The sequence below is a fragment of the Stomoxys calcitrans genome, chromosome 4, assembly GCF_963082655.1.
Source record: "Stomoxys calcitrans chromosome 4, idStoCalc2.1, whole genome shotgun sequence".
Taxonomy (NCBI): Eukaryota; Metazoa; Arthropoda; class Insecta; order Diptera; family Muscidae; genus Stomoxys; species Stomoxys calcitrans.
Window position 1 is genome coordinate 146,517,259 of NC_081555.1, and position 24,649 is coordinate 146,541,907.

The window sequence follows — 24,649 nt, forward strand, 5'->3', positions numbered from 1 at the left end:
CTAAACATAAAAACAGTAAAGGAAGAGATTTCATCGCAATTAATGTCATATAAATTAAGAATTGACGACCATCCAAACCCCCTAGCGGCCAACTTAATGTCAAATCGGGAAACTTTTACAAGGCTAAAACGAAAAGCACCACAAGATCTAATCGCATAAATAAAATCTTTGTATAAATATTGTTCCTCAAACTGAAATTTATGTATGTATATGTTAAATGGATTGACCACTGGGTTAATACCATCTAAAAGAAATTTAAAACACCAGAATAATGTTAAATATCAATGTTAGATAGATCGCATTAATAAAAATTACAAAAAAAAAAAAAAAAAAAAAAAAAATATCTTAATATAGCTCCCATATAGGCCGATCTGCGGATTTAAAGTCCGCCCAAAGCTACATTTATTATTCGATTCGGACCATATTTCCACAAAACTGCTATGGGTGCATAAATTATGCATTTTTTACCGGATTATGACGAAAGGTGGTTTACATTTATATCCGAGGTGGTGGGTATCCAAAGTTCGGCCCGACCGAACTTAATGCCTTTTTACTTGTTATACCCTCCACCATAAGATGGGAGTATACTATGGGTTGCCCAAAAAGTAATTGCGGATTTTTCAGGTCGGCCAAATGAAGTTGATGATGACCAAATCAAAGCATTAATCGAATTGGATCGTCATGTAACTGAGCGTGAGATAGGAGAGAAGTTAAATATACCAAAATCCACCGTTCATTATCACATAAAAAGTCTTGGACTGGTGAAAAAGCTTGATATTTGGGTACCACATGTATTGAAAGAAATTCATTTAACAAACCGAATCAACGCTTGTGATATGCATCTTAAACGCAATGAATTCGATCCGTTTTTAAAACGAATCATAACTGGAGATGAGAAATGGATTGTTTACAACAACGTTAGTCGAAAACGATCATGGTCCAAGCATGGTGAACCAGCTCAAACCACTTCAAAGGCTGATATCCACCAAAAGAAGGTTATGCTGTCTGTTTGGTGGGATTGGGAGGGTGTGGTATATTTTGAGCTGCTACTAAGGAACCAAACGATTAATTCGGATGTTTACTGTCAACAATTGGACAAATTGAATACAGCCATCAAGGAGAAGCGACCAGAATTGGTCAATCGTAAAGGTGTCATATTCCACCAGGACAACGCTAGACCGCACACATCTTTGGTCACTCGCCAAAAACTGAGTGAGCTTGGCTGGGAACTTTTGATACATCCACCATATAGCCCTGACCTTGCACCATCAGACTACCATTTATTTCGATTTTTGCAGAACTCCTTAAATGGTAAAACTTTCGGCAATGATGAGGCTATAAAACCGCACTTGGTTCAGTTTTTTGCAGATAAAGGGCAGCAGTTCTATGAGCGTGGAATACTAAATTTGCCAGGAAGATGGCAAAAGGTTATCGAACAAAATGGCAATTATATATTTGATTAAAGTTCATTCTAAGTATTATTAAAAATGCATTTACTTTCTTTTAAAAAATTCGCAATTACTTTTTGGGCAACCCATAATTTTGCCATTCTGTTTGTAACTCCTCGAAATATTCCTCTGAAACCCCATAAAGTATACATATTCTTGATCGTAATGTAATTTTAAGTCGATCTAGCCATTTCCGTCGGCTGTCTGTCGAAAGCACGCAATTTTTCGAAGAAGTATAGCTAGCCGCTTTTGCACGAATACTTTTTATTAGTGTAGATCAGTTGGGATTGTAAATGGGCCATATCAGTCAATGTTTTGATATAGCTGCCCTATAAACCGATCTTGAATTCTTGAGTCACTAGAGTGCACAATTCTTATCCGATTTGGCTGAAATTTAACGTGAGGTGTTTTGTTGACATTTCCAACGACTATGTTAATTGTGTTTCAAATCGGTTCATAACCTGTTATAGCTGTCACATAAACCGATTTGACTGAAATTTTGGATGAGGTGTGTTGTTAGGACTTCCAACAACTGTGCTGAGTACGGTTCAAATCGGTCCATGACCTGATATAGCTGCCATATAAACCGATCTCGAATCTTGACATCTTGAGCATCTAGAGGTCACAATTATTATCCGATTTGGCTGAAATTTTTTACAACGACTTCTGTCATGAACTTCAACATACGAGTCAATTATGGTCTGAATCAGTCTATAGCCTGATACAGCCCCCCAAAAAAACCGATCTCCGTATTTTACTTCTTGAGCCCCTTAAGGGCGCAGTTATTATTCGAATTGGCTTAAATTTTACAAAACAACTTCTACAATGGTCTCCAATATTCAGTTCAATTACGGTGCGAATCGGACATTAACTTGATATTAGCTCCAATATCATAGGAATTCTTTTCTTTTATCATATGTTTGCCTAAAAAGAGATACCGGGAAAAGAACTCGACAAATGTGATCCATGGCGGAGGGTATATAAGATTCGGCTCGGCCGAACCTAGCACGCTTTTACTTGTTTTGAGACTCATATTGTTCAATCTCTCAATGGCTGAACATTCCAAAATTATGTGGCCTAATCTAGGATTGAAGATTTCTAGCGCTTTGCTATCGCTGTCTAGAACAGACGTCTCAGTCATGGTGTCCATCATGACATATCACTGTCTTATTGGAAAACATGCTGACAGACTAAAGATTGTAAGAGCTGTGAGGATGTCGAGGATGTAGAGACTACAGAATATCTACTGTGTGTTTATCCCGCAATGGCACTAAGAAGGAGTTCTATTTTAGTTCCTCATTTCTTTGTGAACTTGTCAGATTTAGCGGAAGTGAACTTCATCCGCAAGTTGTTAGACTTTTAAAAGCGATCTGAATGGTTCAACGGTAGGAATTTTATAGCATATTCTTTCTCCTGTTCCTGTGGTATCATAAAAGTCCAAATAAGAGTAATGGTAGACTGCCACTTAGGCCTAACCCCACCCCATATTGCTCCAATTGCAATCGGGAAAAACCTAAACTTTTGCATTAAAATTTCAATTTTTATACCCTCCACCATAAGATGGGGGGTATACTAATTTCGTCATTCTGATTGTAACTACCCGAAATATTTGTCTAAGACCCCATAAAGTATATATATTCTTGATCGTCGTGAAATTTTATGTCGATATAGCCATGTCCGTCCGTCTGTCCGTCCGTCTGTCTGTCGAAAGCACGCTAACTTCCGAAGGAGTAAAACTAGCCGCTTGAAATTTTGCACAAATACTTCTTATTAGTGTAGGTCGGTTGGTATTGTAAATGGGCCATATCGGTCCATGTTTTGATATAGCTGCCATATAAACCGATCTTGGGTCTTGACTTCTTGAGCCTCTAGAGTGCGCAATTCTTATCCGATTGGGATGAAATTTTGCACGACGTGTTTTGTTACGATATCCAACAATTGTGGCAAGTATGGTTCAAATCGGTCCATAACCTGATATAGCTGTCATATAAACCGATCTTGGGTCTTGACTTCTTGACCCTCTAGAGTGCGCAATTCTTATCCGATTGGGATGAAATTTTGCACGACGTGTTTTGTTATGATATCCCACAACTGTGCCTAGTATGGTTCAAATCGGTCCATAATCTGATATAGCTGCCATATAAACCGATCTTGGGTCTTGACTTCTTGAGCCTCTAGAGTGCGCAATTCTTATCCGATTGGAATGAAATTTTGCACGACGTGTTTTGTTACGATATCCAACAACTGTGCCAAGTATGGTTTAAATCGGTTCATAACCTTATATAGCTGTCATATAAACCGATCTTTGGTCTTGACTTCTTGAGCCTCTAGAGGGCGCAATTTTTATCCAATTTTAATGAATTTTGGCACGTAGTGTTTTGTTATGATATCCAACAAATGTGCCAAGTATGGTTAAAATCGGTTCATAACCTGATATAGCTGTCATATAAACAGATCTGGGCACTTGATTTCTTGAGCTTCTAGAGGGCGCAATTCCTATCCGATTTGGCTGAAATTTCGCAAGACGTTTTTTATTGTTACTTTCAACAAAAATGTGAAATAAAATACAAGTCGGTTCATAACCTGATATAGCTGCCATATAAACCGATCTGGGATCTTGACTTCTTGAGCCTCTAGAGGTCGCAATTATTATCCGATTTGCCTGAAATTTTGTACGACGGATTCTTTCAAGACCATCAACATACGTGTTTATTATGGTCTGAATCGGTCCATAGCCCGATACAGCTCCCATATAAATCGATCTCTCTATTTTACTTTTTGAGCCCACAAAGAGCGCAATGCTTATTCGAATTGGCTGACATTTTACACAGGTCTCCAACATATAATTTAATTGTGGTCCAAACCGGACCATATCTTGATATCGCTCTAATAGCAGAGCAAATCTTTTCTTATATCCTTTTTTTTTGCCTAAGAAGAGATGCAGGGAAAAGAACTCGACAAATGATAAGATTCGGCCCGGCCGAACTTAGCACGCTTTTACTTGTTAATATTTTTATATTTTACCGAATTTTCTTGTTTTTCAATGATGACAATATCATCTAAATTCTTATGTTTTGAAATTCCTGCAGTCAAATTCAAAAAAATTATTCAGACTCAAAAGCTTTCTTTCTGTATTTATTTTTTAATGCCTTCGCTGCAATACTGATACTCTTGTTAAAAAGAAAATTCGTAATAATTCCTTTATGACATTGATATACTCAAAAATACAAATCTTTTGAAACCTTTACTTATTAAAAACTCATAAGTTAACACCTACACAATGATTTAAAAGCAGAACATTTTTCATTTTGCCCGGAATGAAAAATCAAAATACATATTAAACAAAATTATGTATATTTATTTGATACCAATGAACCGAAAGCTATAAATAATGTATGCCTATCAAAACAAACGATTTTCCAATTTTATAGACCATGAAATGTTGCAGCAACAATGTTGAGAAACAATTGAAACACATTTGAGAACATGTCTATGAAAAGGAAAGATGTTTGGAAATACGTAAATGAAAAGTCAAGAAATACCTACCTGTTGCTTTAGTTTTTCCTTTTATGAGATTTGTTCCTTCGAACCGTTTGGTTGTAAAGTTAGCGAAAACAACATGTTGTATACAAAAGTTGTAGCCAAAAAATTGGCGAAAGAAAGTTCGTAAATAAAACCTTCTATCAAACATAGTGTGTATGAGCTTAATATAACAAATGTGGGTCAAATTATGTATGAGTGTGTGTGTGTGTGTGTGTACATGTAAACTTGTATTTTGTGTAAATTTTATTTGGCTTTATTAGCTGTACAATTGACCAAAAGCAGAGTGGCGCAGTGGAAGCGTGCTGGGCCCATAACCCAGAGGTCCGAGGATCGAAACCTTGCTCTGCTATCACACGTAGGACGGATATATGATACTTTAGTAACAATATCCCTACTTCACTACTTTTGTGAAAACATTTTTTTTTTATACAGAGTTTAAAAAAAAGCTTTCAAAATGTTTCCCTCTGAAGGAGATGGGTGGAAAATAGTTGTAAATCTCTGAGGGTTTATAACGGCGGTTTGTCGGCAAAATTCGAAGCCACATTTTAATATATAGAAAATATTGGTATCAGAGAGTTCATTCGGCTTGAGTTCATATCAACGGTACACATTGCTTGGAAGTTATGTTCAGAATATACTAACATACCTTTACCGAAAGGTTTAATCCTTGGTAGTTATGTACAGTTATAGGTACCCTATGCTATATGTATCCCAAGCATTGGGTAGTATAATTATCAGAGGAAATTACGACGAACAAGTTGTATGCGATTATAGAGAGCAACAGCACACAATTTAAATTGGTTTTTATACCCACCACCGAATTTTGTCATTCCATTTGCAACACATCGAAATATCCATTTCCGAACCTATAAAGTATAAATATTCTTGATCGTCGTAAAAATCAAATACCACCTAGCCATGTCTGTCCGTCTGTCTGTTGAAATCACACTACAGTCCTTAAAAATATTGAGATATTGAGCTGAAACATTGCACAGATTCTTTTTTTGTCCATAGGCAGATTATGTTTGAAGATGAGCTATATCGGACTATATCTTGATATAGCCCCCATACAGACCGAACTTCCGATTAAAGGTCTTGGGCCCATAAAAGGTGCATTCACTGTCCGATTTCACCGAAATTTTGGGACAGTGAGTTATGTTCGGCCACTCGGTATCCTTCTTCAATTTGGCCCGGATCGGTCCAGATTTGGATATAGCTGTCATATAGATCGACTGTTGGGTCCAACCTTTACAAAATTTACAAGAAACGTTACATATGACTTCCCTACATATATAATAGGTCGTATCGTAAGAAAATATGCAGGGTTCTATACGATAGGTATTCAAAATTAAAGTCCAACTAGTCTTAGACAAAGGTTCTAGGTATTAAATTTAGTAGGTATATTCGGCGGTGTAGGGTATTATATAGGCGGCTCCGCCCTACTTTTGGCTTTTCGTACTGGTTAAATGTCATATTGCGGCTTAGCTATTACTATCTTACATTTCTATTGAACATAGAAAAAAATATAAAATATATTTCTAGAATGCGAATTAACAACTTTAAACTTTTCTCACTGTATCGCCTTATTATGTTTTACATGACAATTTTAACATATAGTTTGACGCTTTATCACATATCTCTCTTTGCAGAAGTGTAGGCGATTGTATTTTTATTGCAAGCAGCGTCTACAATTTTCACTTTTTCCCTCTGCTCCATTTGGCTTTCCACTTTAATTTTTGAATCATAAAAACAAAAATACCATCAAATTGTCAGTTATCTCCAGGTTGTTAATAAAATGTGACAGGCCCATTGCTGTTGTACACAAAATGGGGTTAAGTGGTCCAAAATAGCACTTTAAGATGAAGAGAACGATAAAATGCACCGCCATGTCTTTGTTCTTTTATTAAATGCGATTTTCCATATAGCGTCAAAGACAACACAACGTCATTAATAATAAAAAACACATAAAAAATTAAAATTCTAATTTAAAAATAAAACAAAATTAAACAAGCAAAAGCGTGCTAAGTTCGACGGGGCCGAATCTTATATTCTCTCCACCATGCATCGCGTTTGTCAAGTTCTTTGCCCGTTATCTCTTTATAGGCAAACAAAGAATAAAAGGAAATAATTGCTATAATATTGGACCTATATCAAGTTATGGTTCTATTCGGACCATAATTTGTTTGAATATTGGAGACCATGGTAGAAGTCATTGTGTAAAATTTCAGCGAATTCGAGTAAGAATTGCGCCCTTAAGGGACTCAAGAAGTAAATAGAGGATCGGTTCATATGGGAGCTGTATCGGGTTATAGACCGATACGAACAATATTTATTACATATGTTGAAGGTCACGAGAGAAACCGTTGTACAAAATTTCAGCCAAATTGGATAATAATTACGCCCTCTAGTGGCTCAGGAAGTCAATATCCCATATCGGTTTATATGGCAGCTATTGTATATCAGGTTATGGATCGATTTGAACCATGTTTGGCACAGTTATTAAAAGTCACAAGAAAACACGTCATGCGAAATTTCAGCCAAATAGGAAAAGAATTGCGTCCTCTAGTCACTCAAATAGTCAAGATCCAAGATCGGTTTATATGGCAGCTGCATCAGGTTATGGACCGATTTAAACCATACTTTGCACATTTGTTGGAAGTCATACCAAAACACGTCGTGCAAAACTACAGCCAAATCGGATAATAATTACGCCCTCTAGACGATCAAGAAGTCAAGACCCCAGATAGGTTTATATGACAGCTATACCCGTTTATGGACCTGTTTCAACCACACTCAGCACAGTTGTTGGAAGACATAATAAAATACCTCATGCAAAATTTCAGCCAAATCGGATAAGAATTGTGCCCTCTAGTCGCTCAAATAGTCAAGATCCAAGATCGGTTTATATGGCAGCTATATCAAAACATGGACCGACATAGCCCATTTACAATCCCAACCGACATACACTATCAAGAAGTATTTCTACAAAATTTCAAGCGGCTAGCTTTACTCCTTCGAAAGTTAGTGTTCTTTCGACAGACAGACGGACGGACATGGCTAGATCGACTTAAAATGTCATGACGATCAAGAATATATATGCTTTATGGGGTCTTAGACGAATATTTCGAGGAGTTACAAACAGAATGCGGAAATTCGTATACACCCATTCTATGATGGAGGGTATATGGATATGAACAGTGCATTCGAATGTTGCAAATCATAGAAGATGCCATTGTGCAAAATGTCAACTAAATCGGATAATAATTGCGTAAAAAGTAAAATCAGGAGATCGGCTTATATGATAGTTGTATGAATTTTTATACCGAGTCAGACCATAATTGACACGTATGGTACGGGTCATAGAAAAAGTCATTGTGCCAAATTTCAGCCAAATCGGATAAGGACTATGCGCTCAACAGGGTCAAGCAATAAAATCGGGAAATCGTTTTATATAGGAGCTATATCAGGTTATACACCGACTCAGACGATATATAGCTAACATGTTAGTGGTCTGCAAAATTTCAGCCAAATATGATGAGAATTAGGCCTCAAGAGGCTCACCGAACTTGCCTCTCAATAAGTCTATTGGTACGCGTGCTGTATGGCATGTGGCACCTTCTTAATGAAACCACATGTCATGCAATTCTTGCAAGATCTTGCATTTTGGGCGATACCGCTTACCATTCACAGTTGCGTTGCGATTCGCCACATTTCTGAAGAAGTACGATTCAATGATGCCACCAGCCCATAAACCTCACCAAACTGTGACTTTTGCTGGATTCATTAGTAGCTCTTGCTTATGGCTGATCGACAATTCTGCTTGTTTACATACCCATTGTTTAAACCAGTGTTGAAAAAAAGATAATAGTTAAAAAATGACCCTTTATAAAAATGGATTTGTGTTTGTTTTTTTATTTGTGGGTATGTAAGTTTGTTTGTTCCTTGTAGACTAAAAAACGGCTGAACCGATTTCTTTGAAATTTTCACAGATTGTGGAGGGTGGTCTGAAAGAAACAAAACGCTATATAATTTTTTGATATCGGAAGGGGGCAGTCCCTCCCATTACCCCAAAAGTAACACCCAAAATAAAAATAGACCGATCGGGACAATATGAGACTCAAATGAAAGGTATTCGGGAGTAAATTACAAATTTGATATCAAAAGTTGGGTCAAAGTGCCTAGGGAGCTGCCTCGGACCAAAAAGACCCTTCAAATAAGCATTTTGAACTATCATGACAATATGGGACTCAAATGAAAGCTATTCGGGAGTAGATTACGAATATGGTCTGGAAGATGCAATAGGCTACATAATTTGTTGATATTGGTAAGGGGGGCGGACCCTCCCCCGTTTACCTTAAAAACAACACTCAAAATCAAGGTTAATCGATCGGAACAATATGGGTATCGAATGAAAACTATTGGATAGTAGAATACGAATATAGTATTAAAAATTGGGTCCCAGTAACCCGAGAGCCACTCCAATCCCAAAAGTTCCCCAAACAGACATATTGGAAGTACATATCAATAAGGGATCCCCCAACCCCCTCCAAATGGAAACATTAGAAGATCATGGCTATGCGGGGTTCAAATGAAATGTATTTGGGAGTAGGTTACGAGTATGACATTAAAATTTGTGTTCAATTATGTAGGTGGCCGGCCTCTTACCTTTTAAAACGCTTCAAATAGGTTAACTGACCTATTAAGACAATGGCGGATTAAGTCATAGTTATTTTTGAGTGGATTGCGGCATTTTAATTTGTGCTCAAGTGGCAGAACAATTTCAATAAAATTTTCTCCAAAGACAAAATTTCAATGAAATTTTCTGTAAAAACAAAATTTTAATGAAATTTTCTCTTAAGACAAAATTTCATTTTCACAAGGACAAAATTTTAAATTTTTGTCTTAAACAAAATTTTCACAAATACAAAAGCTGGTTCTGAAAGGGTTAAAAATTTAAAATTTTTCATCGAGCAATGTAATTGTCAGACTATTTGAATTTCAATGAAATTTTCTCTAAAGAGAAAATGTTAATGAGATTTTCTGTAAAGACAAACTTTCAATGAATTTTTTTCTAAAAACAAAATTTGAATCAAATATTCTCTAAAGACAAAATTTCAATGAAAATTTCTCTAAAGACAAAATTTCAATGAAATTTTCTCTAAACACAAAATTTTAATAAAATTTTCTCTAAAGACAAAAATTTAAATTTAAAAATATAACCGTAAAATTTCAATGAACTTTTCTCCAAAGAAAAATTTTTTAAGAAATTTTCTATGAAAAAAAAAATTTCAAATTGTCCCTTACGAATTTTCTCTCACAAAACAAATAATTTTAGTATTTGCCTTTGGCTATTCACACCTCATTCAATTAAGTACTTAAAGAAATTACCGCCCACACAACAAAGTAATTTCACGGAACAATCAATCTCAATTTCAACTAAATGAGTTTATTGCCCCCGCCCTCTCATGGTCCTCTGTAATTTAGACGCCGTACACAAATTGTTTTAGGATAATCTGTGAAATGTCACAATTTCAGCACGCACTGTCAACCAATCTGTCAACAAACATATTTCCACTCTAGACGTTTCCCCCTTGCTGCGTTTTTATTTTTTTGGCAAGGAGACACAATATTTCGATGGCCACTTTTTGTGTTATTGCTTTTCTTGTCAGAAAGCTATCCCAAAACATAAGTCACAAACATATCCATCCAATGGTTAATTGGTATGTCGTCTCCTGGCTATAGACTAATTTTTTTGCCTAATTATTTTGGCCCATAGCCAAAATAGAGCAAATCCGTAATACAAATCACCCAAAAGTATTCGGATTGGAAAAATGACTTTGTGCAGATCATTAGAATGTTTGTTTTGGAAAAAATATCACCAAATCATTCCCAAAGTCCAATGTTCATGAAGAATAGGAGACGGAAAGGAAAGAAGTAGGGAATAGCAGCAATGGAATCGTGACGACTGGATAACACCTTACACCAATGATAACCAAAGCACCATGTTTTGATGATAATTTCTCTGAAGTCAAAATGTCAATAAAATTTTCTTTAAAGCCAAAATTTCAGTGAAATTTTCGAAAATAGCCAAAAATTCTATGAAATTTTCTGTGAATACAATATTTTAAGAAATGTTCTCTGAAGACAAGGTTTAAAAAATTATACTCTGAAGACAAAATTTTAAGCAAAATTAATAATTTTTTTTTTAAAGCCAAAATTTTATTTCGATGAATTGTTTTTTGGAATAAAAACTTTCAAAACTAAATTTTAATGAGATCTTCTCTTAACACAAAATTTTAATTGTGATTTGTCGAACATATAGCAGCTCGAGATCATTTAAGTTGAATGCTTTCTATTCAAAGAATATCATAGCAAAGAATTTATAAAAGTTTAGCAAGTGTGTTGTGTTGTCAAAAGACGTTGACTGGCATGGTGGATCGCGATTTGTGATACGACATGTAGAGCACCTAAACCTAAACCTAAACCTATACCTAAACCTAAACCTAAACCTAAACCTAAACCTAAACCTAAACCTAAACCTAAACCTAAACCTAAACCTAAACCTAAACCTAAACCTAAACCTAAACCTAAACCTAAACCTAAACCTAAACCTAAACCTAAACCTAAACCTAAACCTAAACCTAAACCTAAACCTAAACCTAAACCTAAACCTAAACCTAAACCTAAACCTAAACCTAAACCTAAACCTAAACCTAAACCTAAACCTAAACCTAAACCTAAACCTAAACCTAAACCTAAAACTAAACCTAAACCTAAACCTAAACCTAAACCTAATCCTAAACCTAAACCTAAACCTAAACCTAAACCTAAACCTAAACCTAAACCTAAACCTAAACCTAAACCTAAACCTAAACCTAAACCTAAACCTAAACCTAAACCTAAACCTAAACCTAAACCTAAACCTAAACCTAAACCTAAACCTAAACCTAAACCTAAACCTAAACCTAAACCTAAACCTAAACCTAAACCTAAACCTAAACCTAAACCTAAACCTAAACCTAAACCTTAACCTAAACCTAAACCTTAACCTTAACCTTAACCTTAACCTTAACCTTAACCTTAACCTTAACCTTAACCTTAACCTTAACCTTAACCTTAACCTTAACCTTAACCTTAACCTTAACCTTAACCTTAACCTTAACCTTAACCTTAACCTTAACCTTAACCTTAACCTTAACCTTAACCTTAACCTTAACCTTAACCTTAACCTTAACCTTAACCTTAACCTTAACCTTAACCTTAACCTTAACCTTAACCTTAACCTTAACCTTAACCTTAACCTTAACCTTAACCTTAACCTTAACCTTAACCTTAACCTTAACCTTAACCTTAACCTTAACCTTAACCTTAACCTTAACCAAAACCAAAACCAAAACCAAAACCAAAACCCTAGCCTTAACCCAGATCTAACCCTAAACCCTAACCTATGAAATTTTCCTTAAGTCAAGATTTTAATACAAAATTTAACTTTTCTAAAATGACAAAATTTCAAAAAATTTTCGCCAAAGAGAGAGAAAGAAGGAAGACCTTACTCTCCCTCTTGGTGTTATAAGCAAATGCACAAAACTTTAAATACCGTGAAACACGCGGGTAGAATAGCATCTAAATAACACAGCTGCAACATTGAGTTGTCAATCACTTCCACCATCATCAGACCCAACAAGTGGCTGCCTTCAATCATTCGCTATAAGACTATGAAAGATTTAATGTCTATTCTCTATTCACGCACCAATTCAAAACCAATATTTACTTATCCATGCGTAGATAATCTTTTGTTAATTGTGTTTGTTTCAAAAAAATTTAAGGAAAAACCACACAACAGCAACTCACGCACACAAGATGGGGAGAACTTTAGAGGCGATGGTAGGTGGAACAGAATGTGGGAGGGAAAACAAAAAAAATTGCAGAACATCTCATAATGAGCTACCACCAAATTTATAATGGGAAATGTCACCCCACTGTGGCGATTTGTGTTTTTTGTTCTTTGCAACATTTCCAGTTTTTTTTGATATATCGGCAATTCGGTGGTTTTCCCTTGATTAGAGCCATTTCATAAATTGTCTATATTAATTTTTATTTGAAATTTGTGGGAATTTTTTAAGATAGTGCTGAAAATTCCGCGCAAATTTATGAACATTTTTATAGATCTTTCAATGTTGACAGTTTTAGAGATTTCATTTCGCTCGCGGTCGTCCAGAACAAACATGGTGGGCGAACAAAATATGTTATTTGCTGCTGTGGTACAGGTAAATTGACGCCACGTTTAACAAATTGTAGTTCAAGGTTGCATTTTTTTCGAAAATATTTACCATTGAAACATATTCGGGCCAATAAAGACATACAGCAAATATTGCGAGATAAATTAAAAACAAACAAAAATAGAACTTTTTCTGCAAACTCGACAATGAAAACAAGCTAGTAAGCTACAAATTGGTACAGATAAATAATGGGGTATATATGTACATGTTTTTTCCATGAAGTAGGTCCCATTACGGCGAATTTTCCTATTTAAATTCATGCAGTCACATAAAGTGTATTTTTTAACCAATTTGAAAGAAATTGGAACCAATCGGTAAATTGGGACGCCGTTCGGACTCGGCTATAAAAAAGGTCCCTTATCATTGAGTTTAAACTTGAATTGGAGAGCTCTCATTGATGTGTGAGAATTTGCCCCATCTCGGTTCCTGGTGGTAAAGTTCTTCCTAAGGGTAATGTTCTCATTAGGGAAGAGATGGCACCCCAGACATTTCGACTCAAATATGGATATCAATTTCGTGCTGCACCTCCAAATCCCTTTAATTGGAACCCTATATTGCCATGGCCGGTAAATATGAACCGTTTGGAGGGTGTTTTGTGGCTAGAGCGGCCACCGGCAGTTTGCACTGAAAATAGATATCAAATTCGTTCGTTATTCTCAACGGAAATGAAGTTCAGTTTAGGGGGTGCTTTAGGGCGTACCCCAAAATAGCTGGCTCCAAAATTGGATAACAAATTTGTTTTCTTCTCCGGAAAACCTTTCATTTAGGTCCAATATTGTCATAATGGGTTAAATAACCCATTTGACGTATCTTTAGGAGGAAAGGCGCCACCTAGACTTGAATGCAAATTTTAATGTCATATTCGTAATCTACTCCCTAATACCTTTGTCGGCTAATATGCCAATTTGCGGGTATTTAGGGGTGGGCGACCTCTCATTACTTGGACCTAATGATTTATGTCATATTTGTAATCTACTGCCTAATACTTTTCATTTGAGTCCCATATTGACATGAACTTTCATTTCATACCCTTATTGTGCCCATCTGACCACTTTCGGATATGGGTGGCGTTTTTGGGGTAAGGGGGAGGGTCCGCCTCCACCCCATGTCTAAAAATTATATAGCCTATGTTTCTTCCAGACAAACGTACACAATATATTGGGTTGCACAAAAAGTAATTGCGGTTTTTTTAAAAGAAAGTAAATGCATTTATAATAATATACTTTTTTTACACTTTTTTTCTTAAGCAAGCTAAAAGTAACAGCTGATAACTGACAAAAGAAAGAATGCAATTACAGAGTCACAAGCTGTGAAAAAATTTGTCAACGCCGACTATATGAAAAATCCGCAATTACTTTTTGGGCAACCAATATGAAAATTTTAATAAAATCGGTTCAGCCAAGTATCATATAGTCATAATGGGTCTAATGGCGTTGGCCCTCTATACTTAGATCTGATTTTGCATGCCAGATTCGAAATCTACTCTCGAATACCTTTCATTTGAGCCCCATATTGAAACTTTTGATTTTGGGTTGTATTTTTGACATAAGGGGGAGGTACGTCCCATTTCCGATATCGGAAAATTATATAGCCTATGTTTTTTTCCAAACCAACCTACACAATATGCGAAAATTTCGAGAAAATCGTTTCTGCCGTTTGTCAGTCTATACGGAACAAACAAACCGAGTCCCATATATCCGTGATTGGCTAATGTGCCCATTTTGGGCGTTTTTGTGGGGGTGGGGTGACCCCCTATACTTCGACATGAATTTGAATGTCAGATTCGTTATCTGCTCCCGCACACTTTTCATTTGATACCCATATTGTCCTTATCGGTCCACTTTTGATTTTGGATGGTGTTTTTGGGGTAACGGGGGAGGGTCCGCCCCCTTCCGTTATCAATAAATTATAAAGCCTATTCCTACTTCCTGACCATATTCGTAAACTATTCCCGAATACCTTTCATTTTAGTCCCATATTGTCATGATCGTCAAATAAACCTATTTTAAGGGGTTTTGGGGTTAGGGCGCCCCCCCAGGTACTTGGACCCAACTTTTATTATGAAATTCGTACTCTTCTCTTGAAAACCTTTCATTTGAATCGCATATTGTCCCGATCGGTCCACTTTTATTTTTGGGTAGTACTTTTGGGGTAAGGGGAGGGTCTGTCCCCCTCCAGATATCAAAAAATTATATAGCCTATGTCTCCTTTCAGACCAAACTACACAATCTGTGAAAATTTGAAGGTAATCGGTTCAGCCGTTTTTGATTCTATACGGAATAAACAAACAAACATACAAACACAAATTGAATTTTATATACAAGATTCTTGGGCCAGTAAAATACATATTAATCAACCAATTATTTTGTTCAAAAAATGCATTTAAATATCCTTTGAACTTGTCCCTAATCTTTTATTATGGGAATTACTTGCAACAAAAAGCCAAATAAAGCAACAAAACGTCGAAAATATGAAAGTAATAATAAAAACAATCAAAATGTTTAACAAGAGTTTAGAAGCCACGAGCAGAAAATTACATCGCTTTTTTTCATTGCCACGATTAAAGGCTATGCAAACAATTTCACTGATTTGCCTGTTGTTTGAAAAATAAAGTAAACAATTTTTTTTTTGTTTGTATTTATTAGCCGGTCGCCCGCCTTTAGGTGGACGGGGATACCACCCTCCATTAAAACCGAACGACGTACTCTGAGAATGTAATCAATCAATTTTCTATTGGCAATGATGCAATGGAATAAATAATTCCAGGCATTTTGGTTTATTTCTTTCAATAACATAGACAAAATCCCCAAAAATTCAAATGATGATCTTGCAGTGAAAATTACTTAACAAAGCCTCAAGGGGGCTGTTGTAATACTTCTTTTTTACTAATTTTGTTGATTTTAATGTTTTTTCCAATATTTTGCAATTTTTAAATAAATATTTTTGTTTTTTGATTTTTTCAGATATTCCGACAATTAGAACGCCCTGCTGAAGTGGAACGTTTACAGTACCTTAAAAATGTGGTAAAGACAAAACGTGAAAATTTCATAAATGTGATAATTAATAACACAGATGTCAACAATTTAGATCAATTGCTAAAATTTGAATTAGCTAAATATGAAGAGGTAAGAATAAATACAATTATATCCAAACTTTTTAAAGTGTTAAATAATAAAACAAGTAAAAACAAGTGCTAAGATCGGCCGGACCGAATCTACCACTATGGATACTGCTAAGAATTTATACAAAATAAATTTAGTTGAAGGGCATAATTTTATTCTATATACCAAACTTCTGTCAATCCAGCGAAAATTAAAGCTTCTAGGAACCTAACAAGGATGATCGAGAGAACGGTTTACATGGGGGCTTTATCAGGTTATAGACTGATCTCGTATTTAGCACAGTTGTTGGAAGTCGTTAGAGAGCACCGCATGCAAAATTTCAGCCAAATCGAACAAAAATTGCGGCTTGTAATGACTCAAGAAGTCAAATCGGGAGATCGGTTTATATCGGGAGATCGGTTTATATATCAGGTTATAGACCGATTTCGATCGTACTTTGCACAGTTATTGAACGTCATAACAGAACACCACATGAAAAATTTTAGCCAAATCGGACAAACCATGCAGCTTCCAGAGGATGAAAAAATCAAATCGGGAGATCGGTTTATATGGGAGCTCTATCATGTTATGCACCGATTCAGACCGTACTTAGCACAGTTGTTAAAAGTCATAACAGAATACTACGTTCAAAATTTCAAGCAAATCGGACAAAAATTTCGGCTTCCAGGGGCTCAAGAAGTCAAATCGGGAGATCGGTTTATATGGGAGCTATATCAGGTTATAGACCGATTCGGACCGCAGCAGGCACCGTTGTTGGAAGTTAAATTAGAAAACTACATGCAAAATTTCAGCCAGACCGGAAAAATATTTCGCCTTGTAAGGGCTCAAGAAGTCAAATCAGGAGGTCGGTTTATATAGAAGCTCTGTCAGGTTATAGACCGTACTTGGCACAATTGTTAAAAGTAATAGCCAAGTAAGGACTCAAGAAGTCAAATCGAGAGATCGGTTTATATGGGAGCTATATCAGGTTATAGACCGATTTGGACCGTACTAAGCACAGTTGTTTGAAGTCAAATCAGAAAACTACATGAAAAATTTCAGCCAAATCGAACAAAAATTGTGGCTTGTAGGTGCTCAAGAAATCAAATGCATAAGACCGCACGCAGGTTAAGCTCTTGAACGGGCGAAATCGGACCATATTTTGATATAGCTGCCAAATAGACCGATCTGCCGATTTAGGATGTGAAACCCATAAAAGTTGCATTTATTACCCTATTCCGATGAAATTTGAACATTGAGTTGTTTTAAGATTCAAATTGGACTATATGTAGATATAGCCGCCATATAGACCGATCGGAGTTCTCCCGACATCCGATCCAAATATAGTTCAGATTGGACTATATCTACATATAGCTGCAATATAGACCGATCTACCTATTCAAGGTCCGAAGTCCGTAAAAGCTGCATTTATTACCCGATTTTGATGAAAATTAAAACAGTGATTTTTTTCCGACATCCGACTCAAATATGGTTCAGATCCGACTATATTTAGGTATAGCCATTTTAACTGCATTTATTACCAGATTTCGCTGAAGATTTAGCTGCCATGTAGACCGATCTGCAGATAAAGAGTCTGAAGCCCATTGAAGCTTTGTTACCCGATTTTGCTGAAATTTGAAACAGTGAGTTGTTTTAAGCCTCCCTATATCCAACCTAAATATGGTTCGATCGGACTATATATCTGGCGATTTACAGTCTTAAGCCCATAAAAGCCGCAATTATTATCCGATTTGGCAGAAATTTGTGTTAAAGGCAGGAATTGTGTTAAAGCCCTCGACTTCTTATTTTATTTGACCTAGATTGGTGCAGATTTGCATATAGCTGCCATATTGACCGATCTCTTGATTTAAGGTGCCCTTGTGCCCATAAATGTAGCATTTATTGTCCAATTTTAAAATTTGGTATAGCGAGTTGTGTGAATCTCCCTGATGTCCCTGTTCATTACGGGCCGGATCGGTTCAGATTTGGAAATAGCTGCCATATGTACTGATCTGCCGATTTAAGTTTTCAGACCCCAAAGGTGAATTTGTTAACATATCTCGCTGAAATTAGGCACATGGTTGTGTATGGTTAAGATCCATCTATATTTCGATATAACTGCCATATTGACCGATCTCTCAATCTTCGGTCTTAAGTCAATAGCAGTCGTATTCATTGTCCGATTTCGTTGAAATAAGTTGAAATTTGGCATAGGAAGTTGTGTTATGCCCCTTAGAATCCCTGTTCAATACGACCCAGATCGGTTCAGATTTGGAAATAGCTGCCATATAAACCGATCTCGCGAATTTGGCTTCTTGAGCCCCTGGAAGCCACAATTTTTGTACGATTTGGCTGAAATATTGCAAATAGTGTTATTTTACGACTTTCGACAACTGTGCCAAGTACGGTTTAAATCGGTTTATAACCTGATATAGCTACCATATAAACCGATCTTCTGATTTGACCTCTTAAGCCCCTGAAAGCCGCATTTTTTGTTTGATTTGGCTGAAATTTAGCATGTAGTGTTATGACTTCCAACAACTATGCCAAGTGCGGTCCAAATCGGTCTATAACCTGATATAGCTCCCATATAAACCAGTCTCTCGATCATCCTTGTTATGTTCCTAGAACCTTTAATTTTTGCTGACTTGACAGAAGTTTGGAATGTAGAATAAAATTATGCCCTTCAAATAATTTTATTTTGGGTACATTTTTAGCAGAATCCGTGCTAGTTGGTTCTCAAGATTCGCCCCGGCCGAACTTAGCACGCTTTGCTTGATACTTGTTTATTTTAATTTATTTCTTATTTAATCTTTCTTCTAAATTTTGTTCTATTTTATTTTATTTTATTTTATTTTATTTTATTTTATTTTATTTTATTTTATTTTATTTTATTTTATTTTATTTTATTTTATTTTATTTTATTTTATTTTATTTTATTTTATTTTATTTTATTTTATGTTATGTTATTTTATTTTATTTTATGTTGTTTTATTTTATTTTATTTTATTTTTTTTATATTTTATTTTATTTTATTTAATTCAATTTTATTTTATTTTAGTTTGTTTTATTTTATTTTATTTCATTTTATTTTATTTTATTCCTAAACATTGCTATTATAATAAAAAATGCATAACATTTTGTTTTTAATAATCAATAAGAGAAAAAAAAACATGTGCGTTGGCCGGGAATCGAACCCGGATCAACTGCTTGGAAGGCAACTATGCTGACCATTACACCACCAACGCCCTGTCTATAATCGTGTTAAACATTTATTTTCTTATTTATTTCGAAAAAGCTTACCCCCCCATACTAATTCCCATTCCACCATGCTTGCGTGGAGCTCTTTGGCATACCCAACACACAAAAGCTTTATTGAAGAAAGTCCCCCACAATAAAGCACACAGTACATTAGGTGTATTCTATACACACCACTCATATTTATTGTCTGCTACTTTTCTTTGCTCTGCCGCTGTGCGAGAGCTTATCAATGCTGACAATAGACCTCAATAGCGCAGCGCACACAGCATGCCCTCTGTCGCTGTTAGTTCATTTGCGCGCCAACAACCAACCATGTGACAGAAGTAAATTTTAATTTTTCACTTAATAAAAGTCGGCCAGATGTTGTTGTTTGCATTGTGTTGTCATCATCATCACCATCATCCCAATCCCCATAGTCATCGCACAATGGGTAAGTTTAGATTGAAATATGAATGAATTATACCTGCACATGTGTGTACACTTGTGTATGAAATAGTATGTAGTGTTGTTGTATCGGATTGGATTTAAATTTTTGCTGATCAAATTTGCATATAGTTATTGATTACTTAATAAGCATTATCACCTTTAATCAGTGCTAATGATATTTGGTCTGTTCTATTCAACATGTTGGCGAATACGGTAGCTTGTGGACAAACAAAACGCACTTGACGCCAAATGATTTTTGTAGGGTTTTTCAATAAGAGCTGTTATATTTGGTATTCGAAGAAAAGTGTCATATTTGGAGATAAATAATCGGATTGCATAATAAAGAGAAAGGTATGCCGTTAATGAAAAAGAACACCAGACAAATGGGCACCATGACCTGGCTTACAGGACCATGCCGTTCCTCTATTGTTGGAAAAACTTATATTTTAAGTTAGACTAGTACTTGCATTCGTCCGAAAAAAATGATTACTTTGCTCTCACGTACTCTCCCGCTCTCTTATGCTTGCAAAAAAAGTACTCGAACGACTTCCAGTAAGAATTTGTGGAAATTTTCAAAAATTTTTGAGTACACGAACACACTTGACGACACCATAGTATGTATTTAAAGATTCAGTATTTCAATTGCACCTTTTGGATGCTAGATGTCGTTAGGCTCCATCTTTTAGATATATTTTATTGGGTTGCCCAAAAAGTAATTGCGGATTTTAAAAAAAAAAGTAAATGCATTTTTAATAAAACTTAGAATGAACTTTAATCAAATATACTTTTTTTACACTTTTTTTCTAAAGCAAGCTAAAATTAACAGATAACTGACAGAAGAAAGAATGCAATTACAGAGTCACAAGCTGTGAAAAAATTTGTAGGGTTTTTCAATAAGAGTGAAGAGTGACAGAAGAAAGAATGCAATTACAGAGTCACAAGCTGTGAAAAAATTTGCCAACGCCGACTATATGAAAAATCCGCAATTACTTTTTGGGCAACCCAATATTTACAAATAGTGGTCAACAGGTGTCATTGGTCAAAATGGACAAAAGCGATTTTTCTAAAATTGGATATTTAAACTGTCATTTTGCATCAGTGAGCCCTGAAATAAATATATTCATGGATTAAATCAATCCGCACCAACACTGGGCTAGCATATATGTACTTTTCATAGATTATGTGATAGTGGTGCCATCCCAATGACTATAATGCCATCTATGCGTTCAAAATTATGCCTAATTGACTTTTTCAAATGCCGTATCTTTACACATTGTAAATCTTTGATGTATTCTATTTTACACGCTCACTTACAATGTCATATACAAAGGGCAAGCTGCTTAATTAGCTTTTCACACTACAAAATAAGAGAGCAAATCCGATCAGCTATATTTAGATATAGCTGCCATATAGACCGATCTCCCGATTAAGGGTCTGAAGCTCATAAAAGCTTTATTTTTTACCCGATTTCGTTGAAATTTGAAACTGTGAGTAGTTTTAGGCCTTCCAATATAGGACATAAATATGGTTCAGATCGTATATAGCCGTCATGTATTGTAGATCGATCTGCCGATAATGGGTCTGAAGCCCATAAAAGCTTTATTTATTACCCGATTTCACTGAAATTTTAAACAGTGGGTTAATTTAAGCCTCCCGACATATGGTTCAGATCGGACTATATTTAGATATAATTGCCATATAGACCGGATCTCCTGATTAAGGGTCTGAAGCTCATAAAAGCTTTATTTTTTAACCGATTTCATTGAAATTTTAAACTGTGAGTAGTTTTAGGCCTTCCAATATAGGACCCAAATATGGTGCAGAACGGACTATATTTAGATGTAGCCGCCATATAGACCGATCTGCCGATAATGGTTTTTAAGTCCATAAAAGCTTTATTTATTACCCGATTTCGCTGAAATTTTAAACAGTGAGTTATTTTAAGCCTATTGACATCTTACCTTAATATGGCTTAAATCGGACTATATTTAGATATAGCTGACATATAGCCCGATCTCCAAATAAAGTGTCTGAAGCCCACAAAAGCATTATTTTTTAACCTATTGCGCTGAAATTTGAAACAGTGAGTAGTTTTACGACTCTCAACATAGGACCCAAATATGGTTCAGATCGGACTATATTAAGATATAGCTGCCATATATACCGATCTGCCGATAAAGGGTCTGAAGTCCAAAAAAAGTTTTCTTTACTATCCGATTTCGATGAAATTTGAAACAGTGAGTTGTTTTGAGCCTCCCGATATCCGAGCTTAATATGGTTGAGGTCGGACTTTATTAAGATATAGTCTAAAGCCCTTAAAGGCTTTATTTTTTATCCAAATTCGCTGAAATTTTAAACAGTAAGTAGTTTTAGGCCACCCGCCATCTGACCGAAATATGGTAAAGATCGGACTGTATTCAGATATAGCTTTCTTATAGGCCGATAAGGGTCTGCAGCTCATGAAGGCTTTATTTATTACTCGATTTTGTTGAAATTGGAAATACTAAATTCAACAGTGACTTATAATTGTTAGACCACTCAAAGTCCTTGCCAAATTTGGGTGCATAAGTTATCCAATTTTTACCGGATTGTGACGAAAAATATATTCGTATATACCCGAGGTGGTGGGTATCCAATGTTCGGCCCGTCCTAACTTAATGCCTTTTTACAATACTTGTTATTTTTATACCCTCCACCATAAGATGGGGGGTATACTAATTTCGTCATTCTGATTGTAACTACTCGAAATATTCGTCTGAGACCCCATAAAGTATATATATTCTTGATCGTCGTGAAATTTTATGTCGATCTAGCCATGTCCGTCCGTCTGTCCGTCCGTCCGTCCGTCCGTCCGTCCGTCTGTCTGTCGAAAGCACGCTAACTTCCGAAGGAGTAAAGCTAGCCGCTTGAAATTTTGCACAAATACTTCTTATTAGTGTAGGTCGGTTGGTATTGTAAATGGGCCATATCGGTCCATGTTTTGATATAGCTGCCATATAAACCGATCTTGGGTCTTGACTTCTTGAGCCTGTAGAGTGCGCAATTCTTATCCGATTGGAACGAAATTTTGCACGACGTGTTTTGCTATGATATCCAACAACTGTGTCAAGTATGGTTCAAATCGGTCCATAACCTGATATAGCTGCCATATAAACCGATCTTGGGTCTTGACTTCTTGAGGCTCTAGCGTGCGCAATTCTTATCCGATCAGAATGAAATTTTGCACAACGTGTTTTGTTATGATATCCAACAACTGTGCCAAGTATGGTTCAAATCGGTCCATAACCTAATATAGCTGCCATATAAACCGATCTTGGGTCTTGACTTCTTGAGCCCCTAGAGTGCGCAATTCTTATCCGATTGGAATGAAATTTTGCACGACGTGTTTTCTTATTATATCCAACAACAGTGCCAAGTATGGTTCAAATCGGTCCATAACCTGATATAGCTACCATATAAACCGATCTTGGGTCTTGACTTCTTGAGCCTCTAGAGTGCGCAATTCTTATCCGATTGGAATGGAATTTCGCACGACGTGTTTTGTTATGATACCCAACAACTGTGCCAAGTATGGTTCAAATCGGTCCATAACCTGATATAGCTGCCATATAAACCGATCTTGGGTCTTGACTTCTTGACCCTCTAGAGGGCACAATTCTTATCCGATTTGAATGAATTTTTGCACGAAGTATTTCGTTATGATATCCAACAACTGTGCCAAGTATGGTTCAAATCGGTTCATAAACTGATATAACTGTCATATAAACAGATCTGGGGATTTGATTTCTTGAGCTTCTAGAGGGCGCAATTCCTATCCGATTTGGCTGAAATTTTGCATGACGTATTTTATTTTTACTTTCAACAACTGGGTCTAATAAGGTTCAAATCGGTTCATAACCTGATATAGCTGCCATATAAACCGATCTGGGATCTTGACTTCTTAACCCCTAGAGGTCGCAATTATTATCCGATATGCCTGAAATTTTGTACGATGGATCCTCTCATGACCATCAACAAACGTGTTTATTATGGTCTGAATCGGTCTATAGCCCGATACAGATCCCATATAAATCGTTCTCTCTATTTTACTTCGTGAGCCCCAATGGGCGCAATTCTTAAACGAATTGGCTGAAATTTTACACAGACCTCCAACATATAACTTAATTGTGGTCCGAACCGGACCATATCTTGATATCGTTTTAATAGCAGAGTAACTCTTTTCTTATAGAACTTGACAAATGCGATCCTTGGTGGAGGGTATATAAGATTCGGCCCGGCCGAACTTAGCACGCTTTTACTTGTTTTTTATTTCGTACTCTACTCTCGAATTCCTTTCATTAGAGTCCCATATTGTCCCGATCGGTCCACTTTGATTTTATGCGTTAGTTTTGGGGCGGTTTTGGCTTGGGACTAAATAATTGGATTAAATTTTTAATATCATATTCATACTCTACTCCTGAATACCTTTCGTTGAAGTCCTATATTGTCAAGATCTGTCTACTTTTTATTTTGGGCAGAACCCTTGTGTGTATTTGGATCCAATTTTTGACACCATTTTCGTATTCTACTCCCCAAAACTTTTCATTTGAGT

General features: G+C 36.0%; 1 protein-coding gene and 2 non-coding genes across 5 annotated transcripts in view; 2 read left to right on the top strand and 1 right to left on the bottom strand.

Moving 5' to 3' along the window:
• LOC106095307 (TWiK family of potassium channels protein 9) overlaps positions 1 to 24,649 on the top strand; it is a 175,790-nt gene that overhangs the window by 139,038 nt on the left and 12,103 nt on the right. For all 3 annotated transcript variants that reach the window (XM_059367880.1, XM_059367881.1, XM_059367879.1), the window contains exon 2: positions 16,234 to 16,395. In XM_059367880.1, coding sequence (XP_059223863.1) covers positions 16,234 to 16,395 — 162 coding nt within the window. The remainder of the gene's footprint in view (positions 1 to 16,233; positions 16,396 to 24,649) is intronic.
• On the top strand, positions 5,269 to 5,340 carry Trnam-cau (transfer RNA methionine (anticodon CAU)). Its single transcript has one exon. It is a non-coding gene; the product is annotated as a tRNA-Met (tRNA).
• On the bottom strand, positions 19,548 to 19,619 carry Trnag-ucc (transfer RNA glycine (anticodon UCC)). Its single transcript has one exon. It is a non-coding gene; the product is annotated as a tRNA-Gly (tRNA).